This window comes from Nerophis ophidion, linkage group LG10 (assembly GCF_033978795.1).
Source record: "Nerophis ophidion isolate RoL-2023_Sa linkage group LG10, RoL_Noph_v1.0, whole genome shotgun sequence".
Taxonomy (NCBI): Eukaryota; Metazoa; Chordata; class Actinopteri; order Syngnathiformes; family Syngnathidae; genus Nerophis; species Nerophis ophidion.
In genome coordinates, this window is record NC_084620.1 from 38,704,043 (window position 1) to 38,729,799 (window position 25,757).

Sequence of the window (25,757 nt, forward strand, 5' to 3'; positions counted from 1 at the left end):
AGACCAAGACATACAGTCGTGGTCGAAAGTATACACACACTTGTAAAGAACATAATGTCATGACTCTCTCGAGTTTCCAATAATTTATACAACTTTTATTTTTTTGTGATAGAGTGATTGGAGCACTTACTTATTTGTCACAAAAAACATTTATGAAGTTTGGTTCTTTTATGAATTTATTATGGGTTTACTGAAAATGTGACCAAATCTGCTGGGTCAAAAGTATACATACAGCAATGTTAATATTTGGTTACATGTCCCTTGGCTTCACGGTTAGTGGTTAGTGCGTCTGCCTCACAATACGAAGGTCCTGCAGTCCTGGGTTCAAATCCAGGCTCGGGATCTTTCTGTGTGGAGTTTGCATGTCCTCCCCGTGAATGCGTGGGTTCCCTCCGGGTACTCCGGCTTCCTCCCACCTCCAAAGACATGCACCTGGGGATAGGTTGATTGGCAACACTAAATTGGCCCTAGTGTGTGAATGTGAGTGTGAATGTTGTCTGTCTATCTGTGTTGGCCCTGCGATGAGGTGGAGACTTGTCCAGGGTGTACCCCGCCTTCCGCCCGATTGTAGCTGAGATAGGCGCCAGCGCCCCCCGCGACCCCAAAAGGGAATAAGCGGTAGAAAATGGATGGATGTCCCTTGGCAAGTTTCACTGCAATAAGGCACTTTTGGTAGCCATCCACAAGCTTCTGGTTGAATGTTTGACCACTCCTCTTGACAAAATTGGTGCAGTTGCGCTAAATTTGTTGGTTTTCTGACATGAACATGTTTCTTCAGCATTGTCCATACGTTTAAGTCGGGACTCTGGGAAGGCCATACTAAAACCTTGATTTTAGCCTTATTCCTTCACCACTTTTGACGTGTGTTTGGGGTCATTGTCCTGTTTAAACACCCAACTGTGCCCAAGACTCAACCTCCTGGCTGATGATTTTAGGTTGTCCTGAAGAATTTGGAGTTAATTCCCCTTTTTCATTGTTCCATTTACTCTCTGTAAAGCACCAGTTCCATTGGCAGCAAAAAAGGCACAGAGCATACCATCGTGCTTGACAGTAGGGATGGTGTTCCTGGGATTAAACGCCTCACCTTTTCTCCTCCAAGCATATTGCTGGGTATTGTGGCCAAACAGATCAACTTTTGTTTCATCTGACCACATAACTTTCCTTGAGAAAGTCTTATCTTTGTCCATGTGACGTCAGATGAAAAAAAATGTAGCTGTTTGGCCACAATACCCAGATTAATGTTTGGAGGAGTAAAGGAAAGGCTTTTAATTCCAGGAACACTATACCTACCGTCAAGCATGGTGGTGGTAGTATTATGCGCTTGGCCTGGTTTGCTGCCAATGGAATTGGTGCTCTACAGAAAGTAAATGGGACAATGAAAAAGGTTGATTACCTTCAGATTCTTCAGGGCAACCTAAAATCATCAGCCGGAGGTTGGGTCATGGGTGCAGTTGGGTGTTCCAACAGGACAATGACCCCAAATACACGTCAAAAGTGGTAAAGGATTGGCTAAATCAGGCTAGAATTTAAGGTTTAAGAATGGCCTTCCCAAAGTCCTGACTTAAACGTGTGGACAATGCTGAAGAAACAAGTTCATGTGAGAAAAAGGATTGGCTAAATCAGGCTAGAATTTAGGTTTTAAGAATGGCCTTCCCAAAGTCCTGACTTAAACGTGTGGACAATGCTGAAGAAACAAGTTCATGTGAGACAACCAACAAATTTAGCTGAACTGCACCAATTTTGTCAAGAGAAGTGGTCAAAAATTCAACCAGAAGCTTGTGGATGGCTACCAAAAGCGTCTCATTGCAGTGAAACTTGCCAAAGGACATGTAACCAAATATTAATATTGCTTTCTGAATACTTTTGACCCAGAAGATTTTGTCACATTTTCAGTCGACCCATAATACATTTATAAAAGAACCAAACTTCATGAATGTTTTTTGTGACAGACAAGTATAATGGATTAGTTTTATATAGCGCTTTTCCAGACATTCAAAGCGCTTCGCAGAGAAGTGAGAACCCATCATTCATTCACACCTGGTGGTGGTAATCTACTTTCATAGCCACAGCTGCCCAGGGGTAGACTGACGGAAGCGTGGCTGCCAGTTTGCGCCTACGACCCCTCTGACAACCACCTATCATCATTCATTCCCCAGTGTGATTGGCACTGAGGGAAAGGGTGAAGTTTCCTGCCCAAGGACACAATGGCAGCAATTTGGATAGTAAGAGGCGTGTAGCAAACCTGCAACCCTCAGGTTTCTGGCACGGCCGCTTTACCCACTACACCATGCCGCTCCAAAATATGTGCTCCAATCAAAAAATAGGAGTTGGAAACTCAAGAGAGCCATGACATTAGGTTCTTTACAAGTGTATGTAAACTTTTGACCACGACTGTATATGTAAACATACAGCGCAAGCGATTGTCATTGTTAAAATCAAAACAAACTTTTAGCTGCTTTTGCAGGAAAGCAATCCTGACAAGTGAAGCGATCAAGGTAAAATTTGCACAATAATTATTATTCTGATATTCATATTGTACGTTTACTGCATATTTTTAGTTGTACAGTGTCATATTATTCATACAATAGTATTATTCAACATTTGAAGAAACATTTCTGGGTTTTTCAATTTAAGGTAAAAAAACACTAAGGTGGGTGTTAAAGGCTGACTAATTGATGTATCCATTGAAAGCAGATTTATTTATTTTTCTTATTATTAATTTCATTGTTTGGATGGTTTGCAGGCAGCATTAACAAAAGTTTAACTTTAAAGGTGCCTTATCTTTATATGCCTATTCATGCTTATATATCCAGATGATTAAAATTAATATGATTCTAGTTGACTAAAATTACATTTATTAAATTAAATGTATTGAAACTAAATGTCTAAATTAAGAGTAAAACCAAATAACATTTAAATCAGTAGATTATCACTAAAAGTAAGGTAACACTGCTATATAAATGAACACTGCATACTGTACATGCACATGTTGCTGCTGCTTAGGATCATTGCCTCATGTTTGTATTGCAGTTGCTATTTGCAGATGGTTCAATCAGTTCCAGCTCGGACTCTGGTCCAGTATGGGTGCAGGAAATTGACTGCAGCTCCACAGAAGGTAAAGCACCTTAGTTTATATATATAAACTAGGGACACTTGATTAGCACTTTAATGTTCTTGCTTATGTTTCGGCTGTGCGCTTCTAGAGCAAAATTCAGAGAAGCCGACTCTTCCTCCTCGAGGTTTTTGGACAACTACGACTCCCTCTGGTGCTCGAATCAGTACCATTGGTACCACACAAAAATATAACCCAACGACCCCTCTTCTAACATACAATAAGTCAGACCCGGTGACTCAAGAGGTGAGAGAGTTCTGCTGCATGTCAGCCTTTAGCCACATGTGCGGTACGCTTTCTTTTGGTTTCCCTAGATGATGTTGAGCCGAGAAGATCTAGTGGTCTTAGTGCAGAAACCAGACGGATCTTTGATTGTTGAACATGCAGATGGAACCAGGATCACCACGCTCTACCATGACAGGCCACCGAGCATGTGTGATGACAGGGGGCCTGCTGGGGAGACTGGGGAAGGAAGCGCTGACACACATTCTTGTGGTAGCATCCCCTTCAAAGAGAAGGTGGTGTTAGTAGAGAACGAGTCTTTCGCCACCGTGGTGATGTACCCAGAACGACACATAGCTGAAATCTGGTTGGCGGATGGGACTATCATTACTGGGAATAACAAGGGAGCCTATCAGGTTGGTGAATGTATATCATCATGTCATTCCTGACCTGACAAAACAAATCCAACGGTATAATTAAACAACTCGCTCTGATATCCAAGGTGGTCCCATCCAGCATGGGGCTTCTGCAGATCCTAAGTGACGGCACATTTGTTTACTCCAGTGGGACCCCTCAGGGTGCCCACTCCTCTTTCATAATGAGCCACACAGACCGTGTGGCCTTTGACTTAACAGACCTCCATGGAAACCACTTCCAGGTTAGTTGCAGTTTGAAAGTGCAACACTAAAGATTAACACTCTGAAGTGGGACATATATTTAGCATTATTTTCCTATTAGAGGCATGTTTTTAAACCTATTCTATACAAAACCCAAAACCAGTGAAGTTGCCATGTTGTGTAAATTGTAAATAAAAACAGAATACAATGATTTTCAAAGCCTTTTCAACTTGTATTCAAATGAAACACTGCAAAGACAAGATATTTAATGTTGGAACTGAGAAACTACTTTTTTGTTGTTGTTGCAAATAATCATTAACTTAGTATTTAATGGCAGCAACACATTGCAAAGGGGAATTTATACCACTGTGTTACATAGCTTTGGCTTTGAACAACACATTTGAGAACTGAGGAGACAAATTTTTGAAGCTTTTCAGGTGGAATTCTTTCCCTTTCTTGCTTGATGTACAGTAAGTTGTTCAACAGTCCGGGATTTCCGTTGTCATATTTTAGGCTTCATAATGCGCTACACATTTTGAATGGGAGACAGGTCTGGACTATAGGCAGGTCAGTCTCGTACCTGCACTTTTTACTTAGAAGCCATGCTGTTGTAACACATGCAGAATGTGGCTTGGCATTGTCTTGCTGAAATAAGCAGGGGGGTCCTTGAAAAAGACGTTGCTTGGATGGCAACATATGTTGCTCCAAATCCTGTATAATAATAATAATAATAGATTTTATTTGTAAAAAACACTTTATATTGAGCAAACAACATCAAAGTGCTACAGTGTATTAAAAAATAAATACATAAATAAAAAGATAACTAAAAATGTAAATCAAAATAAAAACTACAACAGCCTAATAGCTAGAACTAGTATGCATATATCTAAAAAAAAAAAAAAAAAAAGGCTTTTTTAAAAAAAAGAAGAGTTTTTAAGCCTTTTCTAAAAGCACGTGGTCAGGGGGAGCGTTCCACAGACTGGGAGCGGCAGACCAGAAAGCCCGGTCTCCCATTGTTTGTAGCTTTGTTCTCGGAGGTCGGAGGGGGTTAGTCTGTCCGGAGCGGAGGCGTCGTGTGGAGGATTTGGGGGTGAGCAGTTCTTCGAGGTAGAGGGGGGCATTTCCATGGAGGCACTGGTGGGTTAATAGGGAGACTTTGTATTCGATCCTGAGTGGAACAGGAAGCCAGTGAAGGGATTTGAGAACTGGTGTGATATGGTCGTATTTCCGCACTCATCAGGATCCTAGCAGCACTATTCTGTAAGTACTGCAGCTTCTGGATGTTCTTGCTGGGGATCCCAACAAGAAGTGAGTTGCACTAGTCTAGCCTGGAGGAGACAAAGGCGTGGACGAGCCTCGGCATTTGAGAGTTAGTGAGGGGCGGACTTTTGCAATGTTCCTGAGGTGGTAGGAGGTCTTCCACAGTTTTATTTGAGCCTCAAAGGTCAGGTGAGTGTCCATTCTAACACCCAGATTAGTAACTGAGGATGAGAGGTGAATGTCGTGGCCGGAGAAGGTGATGCTAGTGATGGTGTCTGACTGAATTTGATGTGGGGTGCCGACTAGATTGGCTTCAGTTTTGGAGCTGTTCGGTTGAAGAAAATTGTGTTTCATCCACGCCTTTATCTCCTCCAGGCAGTAGGTGAGTGTGGATGATGGCAGGGCTGCAGAGGGGTTGGGTTTGTTTTCAGGTAGAGTTGGGTGTCATCGGCACATATATATGTATGTACCTTTCAGCATAAATAGTGCCTTCACATATGTGTAAGTTACCCATGCCTTGGGCACTAATACACCCCTATACCATCACAGATGCTGGATTTTCAACTTTGCACCTATAACATTTCGGATAGTTCTTTTCCTCTTTGGTCCGGAGGACACAATGTTAAAAGTTTCCAAAAATGATTTGAAATGGGAACTCGTCAGACCACAGAACACTTTTCCACTTTACTGAGCTGATCTCAGTCCATCTGAGATCAACTCAGGCCCAGCAAAGCCAGCAGCGTTTCTGGATGTTATTGATAAATGGTTTGCGCTTTGCATAGTAGAGTTTTAACTTGCACTTACAGATGTAGCGAACAAACTGTAGTTACTGACAGTGGTTTTCTGAAGTGGCCCTGAGCCCATGTGGTGAGATCCGTGAGATCCTTTACACACTGATGTCGGTTTTTGACGCTGTACCGCCTGAGGGATCGAAGATCATGGGCATTCAATGTTGGTTTTCGGCCTTGCCGTGACTTATCCTGATTCTCTGAACACCATGTGATGGTGAAATCCCTAAATTCCTTGCAATAGGTCGTTGAGAGATGTTGTTCTTAAACTGTTGGAGAATTTGTTCACACGTTGGTTCACAAAGTGGTGACCTTTGCTCCATCCTTGTTTGTGAATGACTGAGCATTTCATGGAAGCTGCTTTTATACTCAATCATGGCACCCAGCTGTTCCCAATTAGCCTGTTCACCTGTGGGATGTTCCACACCTGTGGGATGTTCCAAATAAGTGTTTGATGAGCATTCCTCAACTTTCTTAGTCTTTTGAATCATGTTGCAGGTATCAAATTCCAAATGATCTTATATTTGCAAATAATAACAAAGTTTACCAGTTCAGACATTAAATATCTTCAGTTGAATGTACGTTAAAAAGGATTTGCAAATTATTGTATTCTGGTTTTTTTTTTTTTACAATTTACACAGTGTGCCAACTTCACTGGTTTTGGGTTTTGTAGAATTACAATTATTGAGTGTACACAGTTTTGCGTACACACTGTTGGTTCGCTGTGTCGCCGATGTTGAGAAGTAATTTCCGCAGGACTAGGACTGCAGTATTCTGCCCCTTATATTATGATTCTTATTATCAACACAGTCCAGGGTCTGTTTTTGATTTAAAAAAACAAAAAACATTTTTGGAACTCATACAACTTGTGTTAATGGGGTTATAAACCAATACATTCTACAACTGTGACAATAATATGTGTGTGTTGCAGGTATTGGAAGATGGCCAAGTAACAGTCCATAATGTTGGCCCAGCTCCAGGAATGCTGCCGGAGGAAGAGGAGGAGGAGGAGGAGGAGGAAGAAAAGGAAGGGGAGGACACAGAAATATCTATGTGTCATGGGAAGCCCAGAGGAAATTATCCCAGGTGACACACACATTGTACATGAGTGTGATATTCCAATTAGCTATTATTAGTATTACTATTGTCTTTGACAGGCTCTTCTTGGTCCATGAGGATGGATCCGGTTCTGAACTTCTGAATTCTCAAACTGTGGTGGAACTGCTGGACCAGGCTCACTTAGACCCCACTGTGGCTCTGCTGAAGGATCCACTACCAGACACACAAGGTGAGTTAACTTAAGTCAGATAAAGTCATGACACTTGTTTTGGTATATTTGTGTAGTACAGCATTTTGGGACTCTTACAGATGAGTTTGGCATCACCTTCCTGAAGCCCAGCAATGAGAGCATGCGCTCCAAATGGGTGCAAGAAAAGCAGGACCTTAATGTCATGCTTCAGAACTTTAGGAACCGCAGTTCGCATGAATTTCCCTCTGTTGAGGTACATTAAGTTTTACAGTACATTTTACATAATGTCTTGTACATACTGTATCATTATACAGTACATAGTGTGTAATTGCATGCTGTCTTATTCTACATGTATTATTACATTTCATTCTACATAATGTCTTATTCCATAGTGTATCATTCTACATGTATTATTACATGTCATTCTACATAATGTCTTATTACATAGTGTATCATTCTACATACTGTCTTATTACATACTGTACTGTCATTCTACATAATGTTTTATTACATATTGTCATTCTCCATGTTTTATTACATACTATCATTCTACATAATGTCTTACTACATGTAATTCTACATACTGTCTTATTACATAATGTCATCCTTCATAATGTCTTATTACATAATGTCTTATTACATAGAATAACATTCTACATAATGTCCTATTACAAAGTATAACATGCTACATAATATCTTATTAAATAGTATGACATTCTATATAATGTCCTATTACCGTATTTTTCGGAGTATAAGTCGATCCGAAGTATAAGTCGCACCTGCCGCAAATGCATACCGGTAACAAAGAAGGGAAAAAAACATACATAAGTCGCACTGAAATATAAGTCACATTTTTTGGGGTAATTTATTTGATTAAACCCAACACCAATAATAGACATTTGAAAGGCAATTTCAAATAAATAAAGAATAGTGAACAACAGGCTGAATAAGTGTACGTTATATGACGCATAAATAACCAACGCATAAATAACCAACTGAGAAGGTGCCTGGTATGTTAACATAACATATTATGGTAAGAGTAATTCAAATAACTATAACACTTTGTGGCGCTTCAAGGCAGGCGCAGTGTTTGTCGTCGGCGTGTGCCCTCGATTTTTAAATGTGTTTTTAAGCTGTTCCTGAATTTTTTAATCGTAACATCTTCAAGGCAACGTGCTGGGAGCGGTTTTATGCATCAGTGTGTGGCCATCGGTAGGATTCAAACGAGATGGAAGGACTAAATTAGCGCAAATATCCTCCACACTTCCTAATGAGCTTGAAGGGACACGCAACGCAGCCCAGCTGAATGGAATCATAAAAGAGACGCTGAGAAGCATTGGAATAGCCCGCAAAAGAAGCCGTGCGCGAGGATCTAAAGCCGGTAAAAACAGGCGGCAGAAAATAACAGTTACAGAAGGACACAGACCGAGCCCCATGCAAAGAAGGAAAAGGGTGAGTGTCCTGGCTGAAATACGTTGTGTTAAACCTGACCGAGAGAAGCCGCGCATGCCGAAGTTAACTCTCTGCAACGCGAGGTCTTTGATAAACAAAACTGACGAATATGAACTGTTGCTGAAAACTTTAGATGCAGACATCGGGTGCGTTACTGAGACGTGGCTGCACAATAATATTCCGGATGAATCGTTGTCAGTCACGGACTACCAACTGTTTAGGAGAGACAGAAGTGGAAAAAATGGAGGGAGCGTGGCCGTGTACTGTCATGAGAGACTGCAGGCAAAGAGAAGGAGGGACCTGGAGAGTGATGACTTTGAATGCGCATGGGTTCAAATACAACCGCGCCGGACCCCCAGCAGTGTCTCAACCATATTTGTGGGAAATCTATATCATCCACCATGGGCAGACAAAAAATCGTGCCAGGACCAAGTCCTGGAGTATTTAATGACTATCATAGACACAATTAAAGCGTCTTCCCCCCATATGGGGCTATATTTATGTGGTGATTTTAATAAACTGCCCACAAAAATGCTGACCTCCTCCCACCCCGATATTCGGCAGTTAGTTAAACATCATACACGTGGGCAAGCCACCCTAGATCTAATTTTTACGAACATGGCTAACTTCTACGGCCCCACAACCACCCTTGCCCCCCTAGGTGCAAGCGACCACAAGTGCTTGGTGCTGGGCCCAGTAAATACAACAGGGCAGAAACAACAGGTGAAGAGGAGGAGGGCTCGATTAGTGACCACAGAAAGAAAAGAGGCTCTGTCAACATGCATCGCTATGACTGATTGGTCTGCTGTCTATGAGGCTGTGGACATCACTGCCAAAGCAGCAAGTTTTAACAACTATATCCAGACAGCAATGGACATATGCATGCCTGTGCGACTGAAAAAAATTACAAACGCGGACAAACCATGGATGACAGAGAAAATAAAACAGGCCATAAAGAAAAGACAAAAAGCCCACAATAAATGGGGGAAAGTAGGAAAATGGAGAGAAATCAGAAACTCTGTCCAAAGACTTATACGCAAGGCAAAGATTAGATATTATAAAAATGAAATACAAAACCTAAAGAAAAAGAACCCCAAGGAGTGGTGGGACTTCATAAATAAAGGACTAGGACGCGCTAAATCATCAACTGATGGAAGAATCAAAATACAAGAAGTTGAAGAGGACAAAGCTGCAGAAGCCCTGAACAACTTCTTTGCGGAGTCGTGGACTAAAGCAACACCCTATTGTGTATATCCCCTACCAAGAGCTACCCCTAGCGACATCTGTAGCATTGGTGAGATGAAGCTAGCCCTCACTCGGATGGACCCCCAGAAAGCAAGTGGGCCGGATGACATTCCCACCTGGCTGCTGAAAGAACATGCAGAGGACCTGGCACCGGTCATCACACATCTGGCCAACTGCTCTTTCCAATAGGGGTGTGTCCCCGATGTATGGAAAGAGTCAAATGTCTGTCCCATACCCAAAGGCCAAGACCCTGGCTCAATCTCAGACTGGCGTCCTATCTCACTAACTTCTTGTGTGGGGAAAACCATAGAACGTTTTGTGTTGAAAAAGCTTATGCCAACCGTGCTGGACGTGTGCAAAAATCAATATGCATATCTGCCTAAGCACAGTACAACAACGGCTCTAGTCAGGGCAATGCACACCTGGCTTACCGAAACCGACTCCAAACCAACGATGGTGAGAGTACTGTTGGCAGATATGTCAAAAGCTTTTGATGTAATTGACCATGGCATCTTGATGCAAAACATATTGGACTTAGGACTGTGCCCATATCTGACAGCCTGGCTCCATAGTTACATCTCAGGCATCTTGATGCAAAACATATTGGACTTAGGACTGTGCCCATATCTGACAGCCTGGCTCCATAGTTACATCTCAGGAAGGAGACAGAGAGTGGTGGCAAATGGAGTTCATAGCCCCTGGATTGAAGTTACATCTGGGGTACCACAAGGGGGTGTTGTCTCCCCATATGTCTTCCTCCTTTACATGGCTACCCGGAATGCTGTGTTTGAGGACACCTTTGATGTGGGGTATGCAGACGACATCGGGCTATCGAGAGCGATCCCTATATCCAGCATCATGTCAGACACAACCATGTGCCAGGAGACACAAAGGCTGGACGAATGGGCAGCAAATAAAAAAATGATACTTAACGGGAAGAAGTCAGTAGAACTCCGACTATGTTTTGCCCGTAATCCACCACAACCTCCTGCACTGATGTTGGGGGGACAGGAGGTCCCTGTCGTGGAAACAACAAAGTACCTGGGTTACCACCTCGACCAAAACCTCATTGGAGATGTGCACATCGAGAAGGCAATAAAAACCGCCTCCAAGCGGCTGCACTACCTCACAGTCATGGCGAGACATGGACTACCTGCCGATGACCTTGTTACCATCTACACCACTCTCATCAGGCCGTGTCTGGAATATAGCTCAGTGCTCTTAGTGGGCTGCTCCAAAAAACAACAGGCAGAGCTAGAGCGAGTCCAGAAACGTGCCTGTAAAATCATTACAAGGAGAGCTGGAAACATCTCACAACCCCTACCATCACTCCAGACCAGGAGAGAGGAGGCTGCTGTGAAGCTGGTCAGGGATATGCATGATGAGCAACATCCTTTGCATGACCTGCTACCTCCAACACGAGGCAGCCGCACTGCCAGGACATTGAGGAACCAACATAAGCTGGCTGAACCCGAGCCCAGAGCAAAGACAAAGAGACTTAAAAACTCTACCCTGCACGCTGCAATTAAGCTGTATAATGACACTAATTAAATAAGTAATATAGTTATATACCAGAATGCTAACAGTTTCCATGCTGCTGCTGCCCTGAGGATGTTCAAAATTTTCAAAATACTGTTTGTTCTTTTAATTTTTTATTGGTGTTTGTTTGATATCTATTGTAAAGTTCAGCTGTTTTTTCAGTGGGGCCTTGGCTCCACTGCAAGCATGAATAAATAAAGTCAAGTCAAGTCATATAGAACATGCTATACGTTTACCAAACAATCTGTCACTCCCAATCGCTAATTCCGATGATCTCTTATACGTCTAGTCTCTTACCTGAATGAACCAAATAATATTATTTGCTGTTTTACGGTAATGTGTTAATAATTTCACACATAAGTCGCTCCTGAGTATAAGTCGCACCCCCGGCCAAACTATGAAAAAAAATTGTGACTATATAATTTCAGACATAAGTCGCTCCTGACTGTGAGTCGCACAACTTGTAAAAAAAACTGTGACTTATAGTCGGTAAAATACGGTACATAGTATAACATTCTACATAATGTCTTTTTACATAGTAAGGCAAGAGTCTCATTACTCAAAATCATTCTCTTTTTAAGCTCATACGAGAGCAGGTCCCCTGGGGAGGGGCCATACATTTGGGCTCCCGCGTTCTTTCCTTTTATAGTTTGATATGTTCTTTTACAGAATAGAGCAGTCCTGTTCTTTCCTCTCGCGCTTTGATATGGTCTTTGATAAATTACAACATGACTTGTTGTTCACACTTCTGTAAAAACCAGCAGGTCATGAGATGTGATGTATAAACCCCGTTTCCATATGAGTTGGGAAATTGTGTTAGATGTAAATATAAACGGAACACAATGATTTGCAAATCATTTTCAACCCATATTCAGTTGAATATGCTACAAAGACAACATATTTGATGTTCAAACTGATACAACATTTTTTTTGTGCAAATAATCAATAACTTTAGAATTTGATACCAGCAACATGTGACAAATAAGTTGGGAAAGGTGGCAATAAATACTGATAAAGTTGAGGAATGCTCATCAAACACTTATTTGGAACATCCCACACGTGTGCAGGCTAATTGGGTGGGTGCTATGATTGGGTATAAAAGCAGCTTCCATGAAATGCTAAGTAATTCACAAACAAGGATGGGGCGAGGGACACCAATTTGTAAGCAAATTGTCTAACAGTTTTAGAACAACATTTCTCAACGAGCTATTGCAAGGAATTTAGAGATTTTACCATCTACGGCAGGGGTCAGGAACCTTTAATAACACTGTTATTCTGAAGCTAACCAACAATAAATAAAATACTTCTTACCATTAATGCGACTTCTTGAACAGGTGCGGTAGAAACCGGATGGGCGGATTAAAATGCATGAGGATGTTTTATATTTTGAACGTTATTTTTGACACTGTGATTACCAGCTGAATTATTCATTACTTACCGTGTTAAGCAATGTCAACTAAGATTTATCTGAGAGCCAGGTGCAGTCATCAAAAGAGCCACATATGGCTCCACAGCCATAAGTTCCCTACCCCTGATCTACGGTCTGTAAAACCATCAAAAGGTTCAGAGAATCTGGAGAAATCACTGCACGTAAGCAATGATATTACGAACCTTGGATCCCCCAGGAGGTACTGCATCAAAAACCGACACCAGTGTGTAAAGGATATCACCACATGGGCTCAGGAACACTTCATAAAACCACTGTCAGTAACTACAGTTGGTTGCTACATCTGTAAGTGCAAGTTAAAACTCTACTATGCAAAGCGAAAGCCATTTATCAACAACACCAAGGAACGCCGCCGGCTTCGCTGGGCCCGAGCTCACCAAAGATGGACTGATGCAAAGTGGAGAAGTGTTCTGTGGTCTGACGAGTCCACATTTCAAATTATATTTGGAAACTGTAGACGTGGTGTCCTCTGGAGCAAAGAGGAAAATAACCATCCGGATTGTTCTAGGCGCAAAGTTCAAAATCCAGCATCTGTGATGGTATGGGGGTGTATTAGTGCCCAAGGCATGGGTAATTTACACATCTGTGAAGGCACCATTAATGCTGAATGGTCCATATAGGTTTTGGAGCAACATATGTTGTCATCCAAGCAACGTAATCATGGACGCCCCTGCTTATTTCAGCAAAACAATGCCAAGCCACGTGTTACAACAGCGTGGCTTCGTAGTTAAAGAGTGCAGGTACTTTCCTGGCCCGCCTGCAGTCCAGACATGTCTCCCATCGAAAATGTGGGGCACATTATGAAGCATAAAATACGACAACAAGACCCCAGACTGTTGAACAACTTAAGCTGTACATCAAGCAAGAATGGTAAAGAATTCCACTTTCAAAGCTTCAACAATTAATTTCCTCAGTTCCCAAACGTTTATTGAGTGTTGTTAAAAGAAAATGTGATGTAACACAGTGGTGAACATGCCCTTTCCCAACTACTTTTATGTATGTTGCAGCCATGAAATTCTAAGTTAATTATTATTTGCAAAAAAAAATAAAGTTTATGAGTTTGAACATCAAATATGTTGTCTTTGTAGTGCATTCATTGAATATGGGTTGAAAAGGATTAGCAAATCATTGTATTTTGTTTATATTTACATCCAACACAATTTTCCAACTCATATGGAAACGGGGTTTGTACAAAACATTTCACTTGATTTACGTGAAGCATTAAAGTTAAAATAAGCAAAAATAAAATGAGCATAAAGTCTGTGAATCTTTGGGTGTCCCACGATTCGATTCAATATCGATTTTTGGGATCACGATTCGATAATATATCGAGTTTTTTCAATTCGATTCGATTTTCCATTCAAAAACGATATTTTTCCGACTCAAAACGATTCTGTATTCATTCAATACATACGATTTCAGCAGGATCCACCCCAGTCTGCTGATATGCAAGCAGAGTAGTAGATCAAAAAAAAAAAAAAGCTTTTATATTTGTAAAGGACAATGTTTTATCAACTGATTGCAATAATGTACATTTGTTTTAACTATTAAACAAACCAAAAATATGACTTATTTTATCTTTGAAAATATTGGACACAGTGTGTTGTCAAGCTTATGAGATGCGATGTAAGCCACTGTAACACTATTGTTCTTTTTTTTTTTTTTTTTATAAATGTTTAATGATAATGTCAATGTGGGATTTTTAATCACTGCTATGCTGAAATTATAACTAATATTGATATTGTTGTTGAAAATATTCATTTTTGTTTCACTACTTGTCTGTGTCGTGTTTGTGTCTCCTCTGAATTGATTTGTTTACTGCAGTTCTGGGTGTTGCTGGGTCAGGTTTGGTTTTGGAATTGGATTGCATTGTTATGGTATTGCTCTGTAGTGGTTTGTTGGATTGATAAAAAAAATAAAAATAGAAAAATCGATTTAAAAAAAATGAGAATAGATTCTGAATCGCACAACGTATTCAATTCGATTCGTATTCGAATCGATTTTTTCCCACACCCCTAATAAGCACCATCTCACAAAAGGTGTTCTAATGTTGTTCAAATCAAATGTTAAACATGAATATTATACGCATTCTAAGCTAATCTTAATGTGTGAATAGTAAATGAGGGGGGACGGCGTGGTGAAGTTGGCAGAGTGGCCGTGCCAGCAATCTGAGGGTTACTGGTTCAATCCCCACCTTCTACCATCCGAGTCACATCCGTTGTGTCTTTAGGCAAAACACTTCACCCTTGCTCCTGATGGGTCCTGGTTAGCGCCTTGCATGGCAGCTCCCACCATCAGTATGTGAATGGGTGAATGTGAAAATACTGTCAAAGCGCTTTGGGCTCCTTAAAAAAAGGGATACAAAAGCGCTATACAAGTACAACCATTTACCATTTATGAGCTGCTCAAATTACTAAGCTATATACTAAACTATTTTAAGAGTATACTGAATCAAAAATGGGGTGAAATGTAACATCAAAAATGGTCCAAATCACAATATTACATAACGTCAATCTACATATCTTATTATCTTATCAGTCTACATAATATATTATTACATATTATGTCGTTGTACTTAATGTCTTAATACAGATTATATCATTCTCCATAATGTTTTGTTACAGTGTTAATGTCTTATTACATAATGTCATTCCACATAGTATTTACATAATCTCATTCCACATGTCTTTATATAATCCAATTCTACATAATGTCTTATTATATCTCATATATCTTATATCTATTACATTGTACGCAATGTGTCTTACACATTTGCATAACAACACCATCTTTGCCCTCTCTCAGTTCCAGAAAAGTTCAAGTCCTTCAGGGACCACCACAGTACGAGGTCTGACCCTGGGAAACTGGGTTGGTCGATCATCAGTAGCCATTGTAGCCATGCAGAGCTGCCCTAAGGTCCTGGAAATTAGGGAAATTTGTCAGCACCGAGCCATCACCAGAAGGTTTAAGAATATTATGGATATGCGACTGAAGGTCAGTAGGTTACATCTGAGCTTGGGTGTTATTGTTACACATTTACATTTTTCAGTGCTTCTCAATTATTTTGTTACACCCCCCCCCCCCCCCCCCCGAGGAAAAAAATTATAATTTCCCTCCTCCACACACACACACTCTCCGCCACAACTATTAAAAGTGTAATTTGTCACTTCTGCATTACATTGTATCCTTATTAACATTTAAGAAAAGGAAAAAAGAAAGCAAGTCGTAACTTTACTAACATTGCATTTTAGTCAGTAACAGAAAATATTTAAAGTGCATTAATTTGCATGAAATTAAAACCAAAATGGAATCCTTATTTTTTGACATTTAAACATTTATTGACCAACTAAACATTTGATGCTGAAAAATAAAATAAACTCAATAAATAATAAATTCAAGGAGCACATTATAGAAAACACTTTAACCTGCAAAACAAAAATACATTTAACAATTTGTGCTGATTTATTATATTTTTTATAATCATATTGAAGTCAGGATGAATGGCTACAATAAGCATGTTTTGATGTCCAAGTGCATGTGTTGTGCTCATGCTTAATCAGTGTAATTGCCCCCCCGGCATCACGGCGTGCCCCTAATATTTGAGAAAAACTGACTTTGTCAACACAAGCCAAATACTGTATACTTCTCCTTTCAGGGCTACATTGAGAGTTTGATGGAAAAGGCACAGTGGTCAGCAGATGTGATGCTCAAGGATCCTCGCAGTGAAGAGGAGCGTGTCCATGCAGGTGTTCTGCTTACTCAGGTGCTTCACACACAGCCACACATCAGCACAACTGTACTAAGTGTGCTAACTGGACAATTGTCTCTTGAAGTCTCTTATAGAGATAAAAGATGAACACACCCTTGAAAACAGGACCCCAGGTAGAGGAATTATTTGTTATCATTATTCAAGGTATATTTTTGAAAATTTGCTGGGCCTTGCCTGTGTCCCCCTACAGGAGATATTGGCAACCTGTACAGTCAAGCCATGCAAGCGCCAGCTGAGGTGTTGGATGATTCTGAGGATCTCGCTATTGCACCGAGCGCCAGGTAAAACTAATTTACCACAGCGGATTGGATGATGTAACGCCTTCATGTTTGTCGATCTAATCCAGTAACATCCAACCACGGCGCAACCGCATATTAGTGTGCTGTGAGAGGGTAATTGTCCAAATGACTTTAGTTGGTACACTTGGGTGGTAATCTATCATGCCAGCGACAAAGCGCGACAGAACAAATACATGCACTTCGACAATGGTAGAAGAGACATAATAAATAGGGATGTCATTTTTTTAATTAGTCGCAATTCTTATTTGTACGATTCTTGATCGACACAAAAAAAAAAAAATCTAAAATCGTTTTTGTTCTTTTTTTAATCTGTCCTGTCCAGCCATTCAGGCAAATCATTTTGTTGATATAGATGCCCATATCTGAGGGAAATGCGGTAGGAATGGATGGATGGATGGATCTGCTGTACAGATTTACTTTAGAAAAGACAAGTGTTGGATACTTCTGTTGTTGCCTTATTTGTATTCCATCCATCCATTTCCTACCGCTTGACCCATACATATTTGATTTTATTAAAGGTTTGGGAAGTATTTTAATAAACAAAACCTGATTTCTTTTAAGTAATATAGAAATGTATCAAAGCTGTTATTTATTTTATGGAGGAAATTGTCATAGAACTGGAACCCTATGTTATTAAAAAAGTATTGATTTTGAATAAGAAATTGTCTGAATCAAAAATTATTTCTGAATCAAATCGTCAGCCCCAAGAATCAAATTGAATCCTGTGGTTCACAAGGAACTGTGCTGTGGGATTTTTTTTTTGAAAACATAATCCCTGACTCAAAAAAGGTAGTTAAAGTATCCTCTTTTCTTGTTCTCCTCTAGCTGTGAGGTCAAAGAGACAAAATGGACTGACAGACTGGAGCAGCACAGGTAAAAAAAAAAAAGATAGATGATAAGATTTTTATCATGTGCAATCTTGTACATATCCTGTGTGCTTCAGACAGGAGCTGTTTGAGGTGAAATATTGCGTCGATGCCCTGAAGAAGAAGCTCATTGTACCATACTTCCACCCAGAAAACGTCTCTGTACACCAGGCAAGTGTTGTCCCAAATTCACCTTATGCACCTTACCATGTAGCGCTCCAAAAAGCTAGTTTTTCCGATAAAATGGACCAATGTTTTGAGACAATTACTCCATCAGCCAACCTGTCAAGTGTCCCGAAATGTTTGGCCAGACAGTACATTAGTTGGAACTTTGATTTAATGCTGCCATTTTTTTTCTCAGAATCTTCTCCACCTTGGAAGTCCAGACATTACGAGGCCAATCTTTGAAACCTTTCCCAGACCAGACGATACAATGGAAGCCTTCAACTTTGATGTCCTACAACACTACAGTAAATTATTGGTCTTTTATTCTTATTTATTCTATATATTAAGCAAAGCATTTGCAAACTGTATTTCTTTACTGTACGAAGCACCACAACCCTCCATCTCAACACAAACTCATTCTGCCATCCCAACACCAACTCATTCTGCCAGGTAAGTCACTTGATCGACACAGTTGTATCATCTATATAGTTAAACTATCGCATTAATGATGTAGCAAATGAAGACATACAAACTTCTAAAATATGATGACAAGAACTGCTAAAAAATCAATGTAGCACATGTACACACAACTCACAGTATTTAGGTTCTGCTCCTTGGTTATAAAGTGTAGCAATATGTTGTGTTGAACCAGGGGTGTCAAACTCATTTTAAATCGGGGGCCACATGAAGAAAAAGGTACTCTCAAGTGGGCCGGACTGGTTAAATCATGACACGATAACTTAAAAATAAAGACAACGTCAGATTGTTTTCTTTGTTTAAAAATAGAACAAGCACATTCTGAAATTGTACAAATCATAATGTATTTTTTTTTTTTTTTTTTACAATTAGCTGTTGCGGTTAATAGTATATATACTTTGTCGTTATTTATATTTTTACTGAATTAATTATGTGATAATGTTCATCAGTCAACTCATTGGTGTTAATTTTCAATCCATCAAGATAAAACAATTATATCACAATCAAATTACAGTATGTTATTTATGTAGTTTGATCATTTTCCTCAACTGATATACTATACTGTATCATGTGGTTTATTTTGTACATATGTAGCATAATCTACAAAGATACAAAGAATTGCTATTGCAACATCCAGTGGACATATTTAGAACAACTGTTTCTTTCATTCAAAAATTTCAGGTTAATTTTTATTCTTAACAAGCTCATCCCGTGGGCCGGATAAAACCTGTTTGCGGGTCTGATCCGGCCCTCAGGCCGTACGTTTGACACCCCTGTGCTAAACGATACGACACAGATGTCATTAAGTAAAGTTTATTTGATGACAGTCGGGCAGCAGTGAGGAGCAGGACACCTGCAATGAGACCTCAAACTGCAGGTACAGTCCTCCTTCCTGAGTTCCTGCTGAAACATACACACCAATACAAAGATGTGGACGATGTCTCTCGTGTCCATACCAGGTCACAGCAGTCGGACGGACTACTGTAGCCCGCTCAGGTCAGCCCAGGTGAATGTGATCGGGGAGCCCAGACGTACGATAGTGAGACTACCGCCAACAATTGTCAGCTCCAAACCCTACAGTGTGCCAAATTACCATGTAAGACAACACACCCGTGTAACAGAAATAGCTTCTTTTTTTTGTACTCACCTTTCTCGTCTTCCATAGTTCCACTCTGTGGAGGAGCCGGTGCGCCGCAGGTGTCGTACCATTTCACTAGCTGGTCCGGGTGCTGTCATGAGGGGCTTTGAGCTTCGACCGTCCAGCGTTGACTTTGGGACACAGAAGGAGGGAACTTCTTCTGCTATCACCGTGGTGATGAAGAATGTGGGCGTGGACACCTGCAGGTAAGACAACATGGCAGTGAGAGATGACTGGCGTAAAAGGGTCATATTAGGATTTTTTCCTACATTTACAGTAAAACACTTCATTTTGGTCAACATAACATGCATAATAATGGTGGTTCTTTGGTCAAAACTTTGCACAGATTATATTTTTCTGACTGTCTCTTCTGGATGCACCCGTTTTGTGGGCCGAAGCTCTCCCCTTCCAAGCTAGCCCACTTCGACTGCATCTCCCCCCCTTAAGCCATGTTTTAGCGTTGCGCGCTTCCAAATATAGTTCACTGACAGATTTAATTAGAACTATGCGCTACTTTTTATTAGAAATGGCTACAGCGGAGAATGCATATGTATGTAGAGTCTGTTTTTGCCCCCCTCCACCAACAACAGGATAGAGAAAAGAAGGAACTTATTGACTACAAAGTGAAACGACCCAAAAAACGGCGGACTTGTGTAAAGCCATATAAGGAGATACCCGCTTATGTAACCCAGGCACAATATGTCACTGAAGTCTTAAATTACAAAAGGTTTGGCTGGAGCATATTTTAAAGTGGGTAAATAATGTTTTATAAATATCTCCGCCATGTTTCCATGGTTTGATTTCACATTATCAGGACTTATGTGGATCCCAAATACACAAAAACAGGTGCAATCAGATAAGAAAAGATGGTTTTGCTTGATAGCACCCCTATAAAGATTATCAATCAATCAATCAATGTTTACTTATATAGCCCTAAATCACTAGTGTCTCAAAGGGCTGCACAAACCACTACGACATCCTCGGGCAAGGAAAACTCACACGTTTTTAAACACAAGAAATATTTCATAAAATAACTAACGGCCAACCAATATTGACCATATGTATAGGTAGGTCTTTATTGTCATTGCACAAGTACATCGAAACTTTGTTTTCAGCACAAACCCGTTCAGGATTACACAAATAAACAGTGTACAGAGTCACAGAACAGGAACGCTGATGAGTCGCCACAAGGTGCCCCATAAAAGATGGGAAAAAAGGTGTACGCTGGGGAAGGATGAGTAAGAAAAATGATCCAAATCAGTGTCCGCATCCTCCAATCATTTGTGGCAGCTTTGGGGTACTTTGAAGACTGCCAGCAACTTCAAATTTGTTGACAAACCAGAGCAATGCTTATTCTAATTAGCAGATGTCCTGTTGTCATAATTCCAAAGAGGTGGATATCTTTACGTCCTTTACTGAAAGGGTCGCCGGGCACGTGGCACTCCTTCTTCTCCCAAGAGTCTGTCGTGTGTCTAGCAACAACCGCTCCGTCACGACAAACAGGTTCCCCCAAACCCAAGATCGTGTCAATTTCATTGAGGCCAGTTAAATAATTCCAATGTTTGAATTTGGAAAGCAGTGCAAAAAAGACAAAACACGACAGAGAAGCGAGCAGGATAGACAAGGGAGAAGAAAGGGGCGCGTCCACCCTTGAAGAGTGCCAGTGAGAAAAAAACACCATAGGGGTTTAAGCAACAAATAAAATACTGTTTGTCCCAATTAGAAGGGAGACATATCTGTTCGGGCCGAATTAAAGGATTGCCCATTCATTGTTGTCAATCATGGCTGTCTCGTACACGTGTGTATGCCTGTGGCACGTACCCACTGACACGAACAAAAGGATTAAAAAAACGGATACAACAGTCGCCGTGCTGCTGTTAAACAGCTGTGTGATACCATATATCAGGGCTTCTCAAACTTCTTTCACCAAGTACCACCTCAGAAAAAACTTGTCTCTCCAAGTACCACCATAATGACCAACTTTAAAATACAGTAGCATTGCAAGCGTAAGTATTCATAAAAAAAAGGCAGCGGTTTTATTCAACAAGTATATTTAATATTTTTGAGCACTGTAATATTACACACAGTTTGAACCATTACACTGTGTTTGAACATACAAAAATACAACTTTAATCAAGTGATTCTTTTGCGTACCACTAGATGAAGCCCTCCTATCACTAGTAATACATGCACCACAGTTGAGATTCACGGTCATGTATCGTTCCATAAACCACTCTTGCGACTGAGACATGGTGTCCTCATAAGTAGGGTGTATCTTGGATGGTTTGAACTAAGAAGAGGCCAGGTCACATTAATCATGGCTCTTTCGAACGTGAGCGCCCTCCAGGCGTCTACTATCCGTGACTTTAGGTGCTTGTGGTCTATGTCTCTTCCAGATTCCACATCATACAACCTCCCACCTCTTCAGGCCTGCGTGTCAAGTACCACCCAGGGCCTGTGAGTTTACCAAAACACTAACGACAGCCATGAAGAGCCAACTACAGTGACTCTGAATGTATGTTTAGGTGCCTGCAGGTTTGCACATTGAACTGCAGATTGAGCTGTTTGCCATGTGTCAGGTCCAAGAAGGCAACATGGACCCCAGGAAGTACATCTTCCAGGACATTGTCATCCGCACAGAAACTGACATCCTCTATCTGCCTGTCATGGCCAATATCCTTAACACAACATCTACCTGCTAGTGTGACACAATAATTCATTACAACAAGTAAGGTAGTTTTTAAAATGTTCTACCATCTAAACTTGCCTCTGGCTGATTTCTTTTTTTTTTATTATTTCTTAATTGTTTCGGATCATTAAGTGGACTTAAATTCATTCCTTGGCAAACATCCATCCCATCCATCCATCTTCTTCCGCTTATCCGAGGTCGGGTCGTGGGGGCAGCAGCCTAAGTAGGGAAGCCCAGACTTCACTCTCCCCAGCCACTTTGTCTAGCTTTTCCTGGGGGATCCCGAGGCGTTCCCAGGCTAGCCGGGAGACATAGTCTTCCCAACGTGTCCTGGGTCTTCCCCGTGGCATCCTACCGGTTGGACGTGCCCTAAACACCTCCCTAGGGAGGCGTTCGGGTGGCATCCTGACCAAATGCCCGAACCACCTCATCTGGCTCCTCTCTGTGGAGGAGCAGCGGCTTTACTTTGAGTTCCTCCCGGATGGCAGAGCTTCTCACCCTATCTCTGAGGGAGAGCCCTGGCACACGGCGGAAACTCATTTCGGCTGCCTGTACCCGTGATCTTATCCTTTCGGTCATGACCCAAAGCTCATGACCATAGGTGAGGATGGGAACGCAGATCGAGCCGTAAATTGAGAGCTCTGCCTTCCGGCTCAGTTCCTTCTTCACCACAACGTATCGGTACAACATCCGCATTACTGAAGACGCCGCACCGATCCGCCTGTCGATCTCACAATCCACTCTTCCCTCACTCGTGAACAAGACTCCTAGGTACTTGAACTCCTCCACTTGGGGCAGGGTCTCCTCCCCAACCCGGAGATGGCACTCCACCCTTTTCCAGGCGAGAACCATGGACTCGGACTAGGAGGTGTTGATTCTCATTCCGGTCGCTTCACACTCGACTGCGAACCGATCCAGTGAGAGCTGAAGATCTCGGCCAGATGAAGCCATCAGGACCACATCATCTTCAAAAAGCAGAGACCTAATCTCGCGGCCACCAAACCGGAACCCCTCAACGCCTTGACTGCGCCTAGAAATTCTGTCCATAAAAGTTATGAATAGATTGGTGACAAAGGGCAGCCTTGGAGGAGTTCAACCCTCACAGGAAATGTGTCGGACTTACTGCCAGCAATGCGGACCAAGCACTGACACTGATCGTACATGGAGCGGACCGCCACAATAAGACAGTCCGATACCCTATACTCTCTGAGCACTCCCCACAGGACTTCCCGAGGGACACGGTCGAATGCCTTCTCCAAGTCCTCAAAGCACATGTTCCACGACCAGGAAGAAAACCACACTGTTCGTTCCTGAATCCGAGGCTCGACTATCCAGCATAGCCTCCTCTCCTGTACACCTGAATAAACCATACCGGGAAGGCTGGGGAGTGTGATCCCACGATAGTTGGAACACACCCTCCGATCCCCCTTCTTAAAGAGAGGGACCACCACCCCGGTCTGCTAATCCAGAAGTACCGCCCCCCATGTCCACGCGATGCTGCAGAGTCTTGTCAACCAAGACAGCCCCACAGCATCCAGAGAACTCCAGGCGGATCTCATCCAGCCCTGGGGCCTTGCTACCGAGGAGCTTTTTAACTACCTCGGCAACCTCAGCCACAGAAATAGGAGAGCCCAGGTCTGTCCGGCATCCTCCCCCACCACCGCAGCCAACTCACCACCAGGTGGTGATCGGTAGAAAGCTACGCCCCTCTCTTCACCCGAGTGTCCAAAACATGAGGCCGCAAATCCGATGACACAACTACAAAGTCGATCATGGAACTGCGGCCTAGGGTGTCCTGGTGCCAAGTGCACATATGGACACCCTTATGTTTGAACATGGTGTTTGTTATGGACAGTCTGTGACAAGCACAAAAGTGCAATAACAAAACACCACTCGGGTTCAGATCCGGGTGGCCATTCTTCCCAATCACGCCTCTCCAGGTTTCACTGTCGTTGCCAACATGAACGTTGAAGTCCCTCAGCAGAACAAGGTAATCACCCGAGGGAGCACTCTCTAGTACTCCCTCGAGTATACCCAAAAAAGGTGGGTACTCCTGAACTGTTGTTTGGTGCGTAAGCACAAACAACAGTCAGGACCCGTCCCCCCACTCGAAGGCGGAGGGAGGCTACTCTCTCGTCCACTGGGTTGAACTCCAACGTGCAGGCTTTGAGCTGGGGGGAAACGAGAATTGCCACCCCAGCCCGTCGCCTCTCACTGCCGCCAACGCCAGAGTGGAAGAGAGTCCAGCCCCTCTCGAGAGAAGTGGTTCAAGAGCCCTTGCTGTGAGTCCGACTACATCCAACCGGAATTTCTCTACTTGGCGCACTAGCTCAGGCTCCTTCTCCCCCAGTGAGGTGACGTTCCACGTCCCAAGAGCTAGCTTATGTAGCCGAGGATGGGACCTGCAGCCCCGCTCACATCGCACCCGACCTCTATGGACCCTGCTATTGGTGGTGAGCCCATTGGAGGGGGGACCCACATTGCCTCTTCGGGCTGTGCCCGGTCGGGCCCCATGGTAACAGGCCCGGCCATCAGGCGCTCGCCATCGTGCCCCACCTCCGGGCCTGGCTCCGGAGGGGGGCCTCGGTGACCCGCGTCCGGGCGAGGGAAATCTGGGTCCTCGATATGTCTTCTTCATAAAAGGTCTTAGAGCTTGGCAAACATAAGTGTGTGAATGTGAGTGGGAAGACTTGTCTATCTGTGTTGGTCTGTCATAAAGTGGTGACTTATCCAGGGTGTACCCAGCCTTATGCCCGAGTGCAGCTGGGATAGGATCCAAGCACCCCGCTCGCGACCCTGAGAGGGACAAGCAGTAGAAAATGGACGAAAACACAAAAGGTAGTTTATTCATTTCGTCGAGCTGTGTAAACCTAAATGACCCCTTTTTGAAGTTAATGCTAAATTAAATGTTTTAATTAGCTGAGTTGAGTGTCACTGATCACAAACATTCCACTCTGTTAGGTTGAGTTGCTTTTACTTTTTTAATGTGGCACCATTTAGATGTGCATAGGCTTTTTTTCTTGAATAAATGAAAGTAATCATTTAAAACAGTTTTTGAGGTTACTAAGCTTAACTTTATAAGTCTGTTCGATGATCTGAAACATCTTAAGAGTGAAAATCATGCAAAATAAGAAACCAGCCGTGCGTTTTTGTACACAGTATAAAAGAAGGAACAATGCACCTGAAACATTCTGTGTTCAAAGTAGAGCGAAAGAAGCCTTCACTAATGTAACTCATCCTGCCTGAGGGCTTGTATGACATTTGGCTGAAGGATCACTCTAGTCCAAGCAGCAGGAAACACTTGAGGCAGCCCAAACAGTCCTCCAGCCTTCCAGCAGCTCAGGGTCTTGGACAGACTTCACCCAGTGGACGAGGGGTGGGCGCTGCAGCACACACAGGTACATTTGCAAAAAAGAATGCATT

The 25,757-nt window shown here is 42.2% G+C and overlaps 1 protein-coding gene across 4 annotated transcripts in view; it reads left to right on the plus strand.

Moving 5' to 3' along the window:
• spag17 (sperm associated antigen 17) overlaps positions 1-25,757 on the plus strand; it is a 42,205-nt gene that overhangs the window by 13,690 nt on the left and 2,758 nt on the right. For 2 of the 4 annotated variants that reach the window (XM_061913707.1, XM_061913705.1), the window contains exons 27-47: positions 3,031-3,115; positions 3,204-3,358; positions 3,427-3,750; positions 3,837-3,992; positions 6,931-7,085; positions 7,157-7,287; positions 7,368-7,501; positions 15,737-15,925; positions 16,587-16,694; positions 16,765-16,813; positions 16,891-16,981; positions 17,825-17,872; positions 17,943-18,036; positions 18,227-18,335; positions 18,417-18,480; positions 19,335-19,384; positions 19,467-19,603; positions 19,673-19,851; positions 22,042-22,102; positions 22,171-22,318; positions 25,568-25,732. In XM_061913707.1, coding sequence (XP_061769691.1) covers positions 3,031-3,115; positions 3,204-3,358; positions 3,427-3,750; positions 3,837-3,992; positions 6,931-7,085; positions 7,157-7,287; positions 7,368-7,501; positions 15,737-15,925; positions 16,587-16,694; positions 16,765-16,813; positions 16,891-16,981; positions 17,825-17,872; positions 17,943-18,036; positions 18,227-18,335; positions 18,417-18,480; positions 19,335-19,384; positions 19,467-19,603; positions 19,673-19,851; positions 22,042-22,102; positions 22,171-22,318; positions 25,568-25,732 — 2,632 coding nt within the window. The remainder of the gene's footprint in view (positions 1-3,030; positions 3,116-3,203; positions 3,359-3,426; positions 3,751-3,836; positions 3,993-6,930; positions 7,086-7,156; positions 7,288-7,367; positions 7,502-15,736; positions 15,926-16,586; positions 16,695-16,764; positions 16,814-16,890; positions 16,982-17,824; positions 17,873-17,942; positions 18,037-18,226; positions 18,336-18,416; positions 18,481-19,334; positions 19,385-19,466; positions 19,604-19,672; positions 19,852-22,041; positions 22,103-22,170; positions 22,319-25,567; positions 25,733-25,757) is intronic. The other 2 variants (XM_061913706.1, XM_061913708.1) reach the window with 2 other exon arrangements.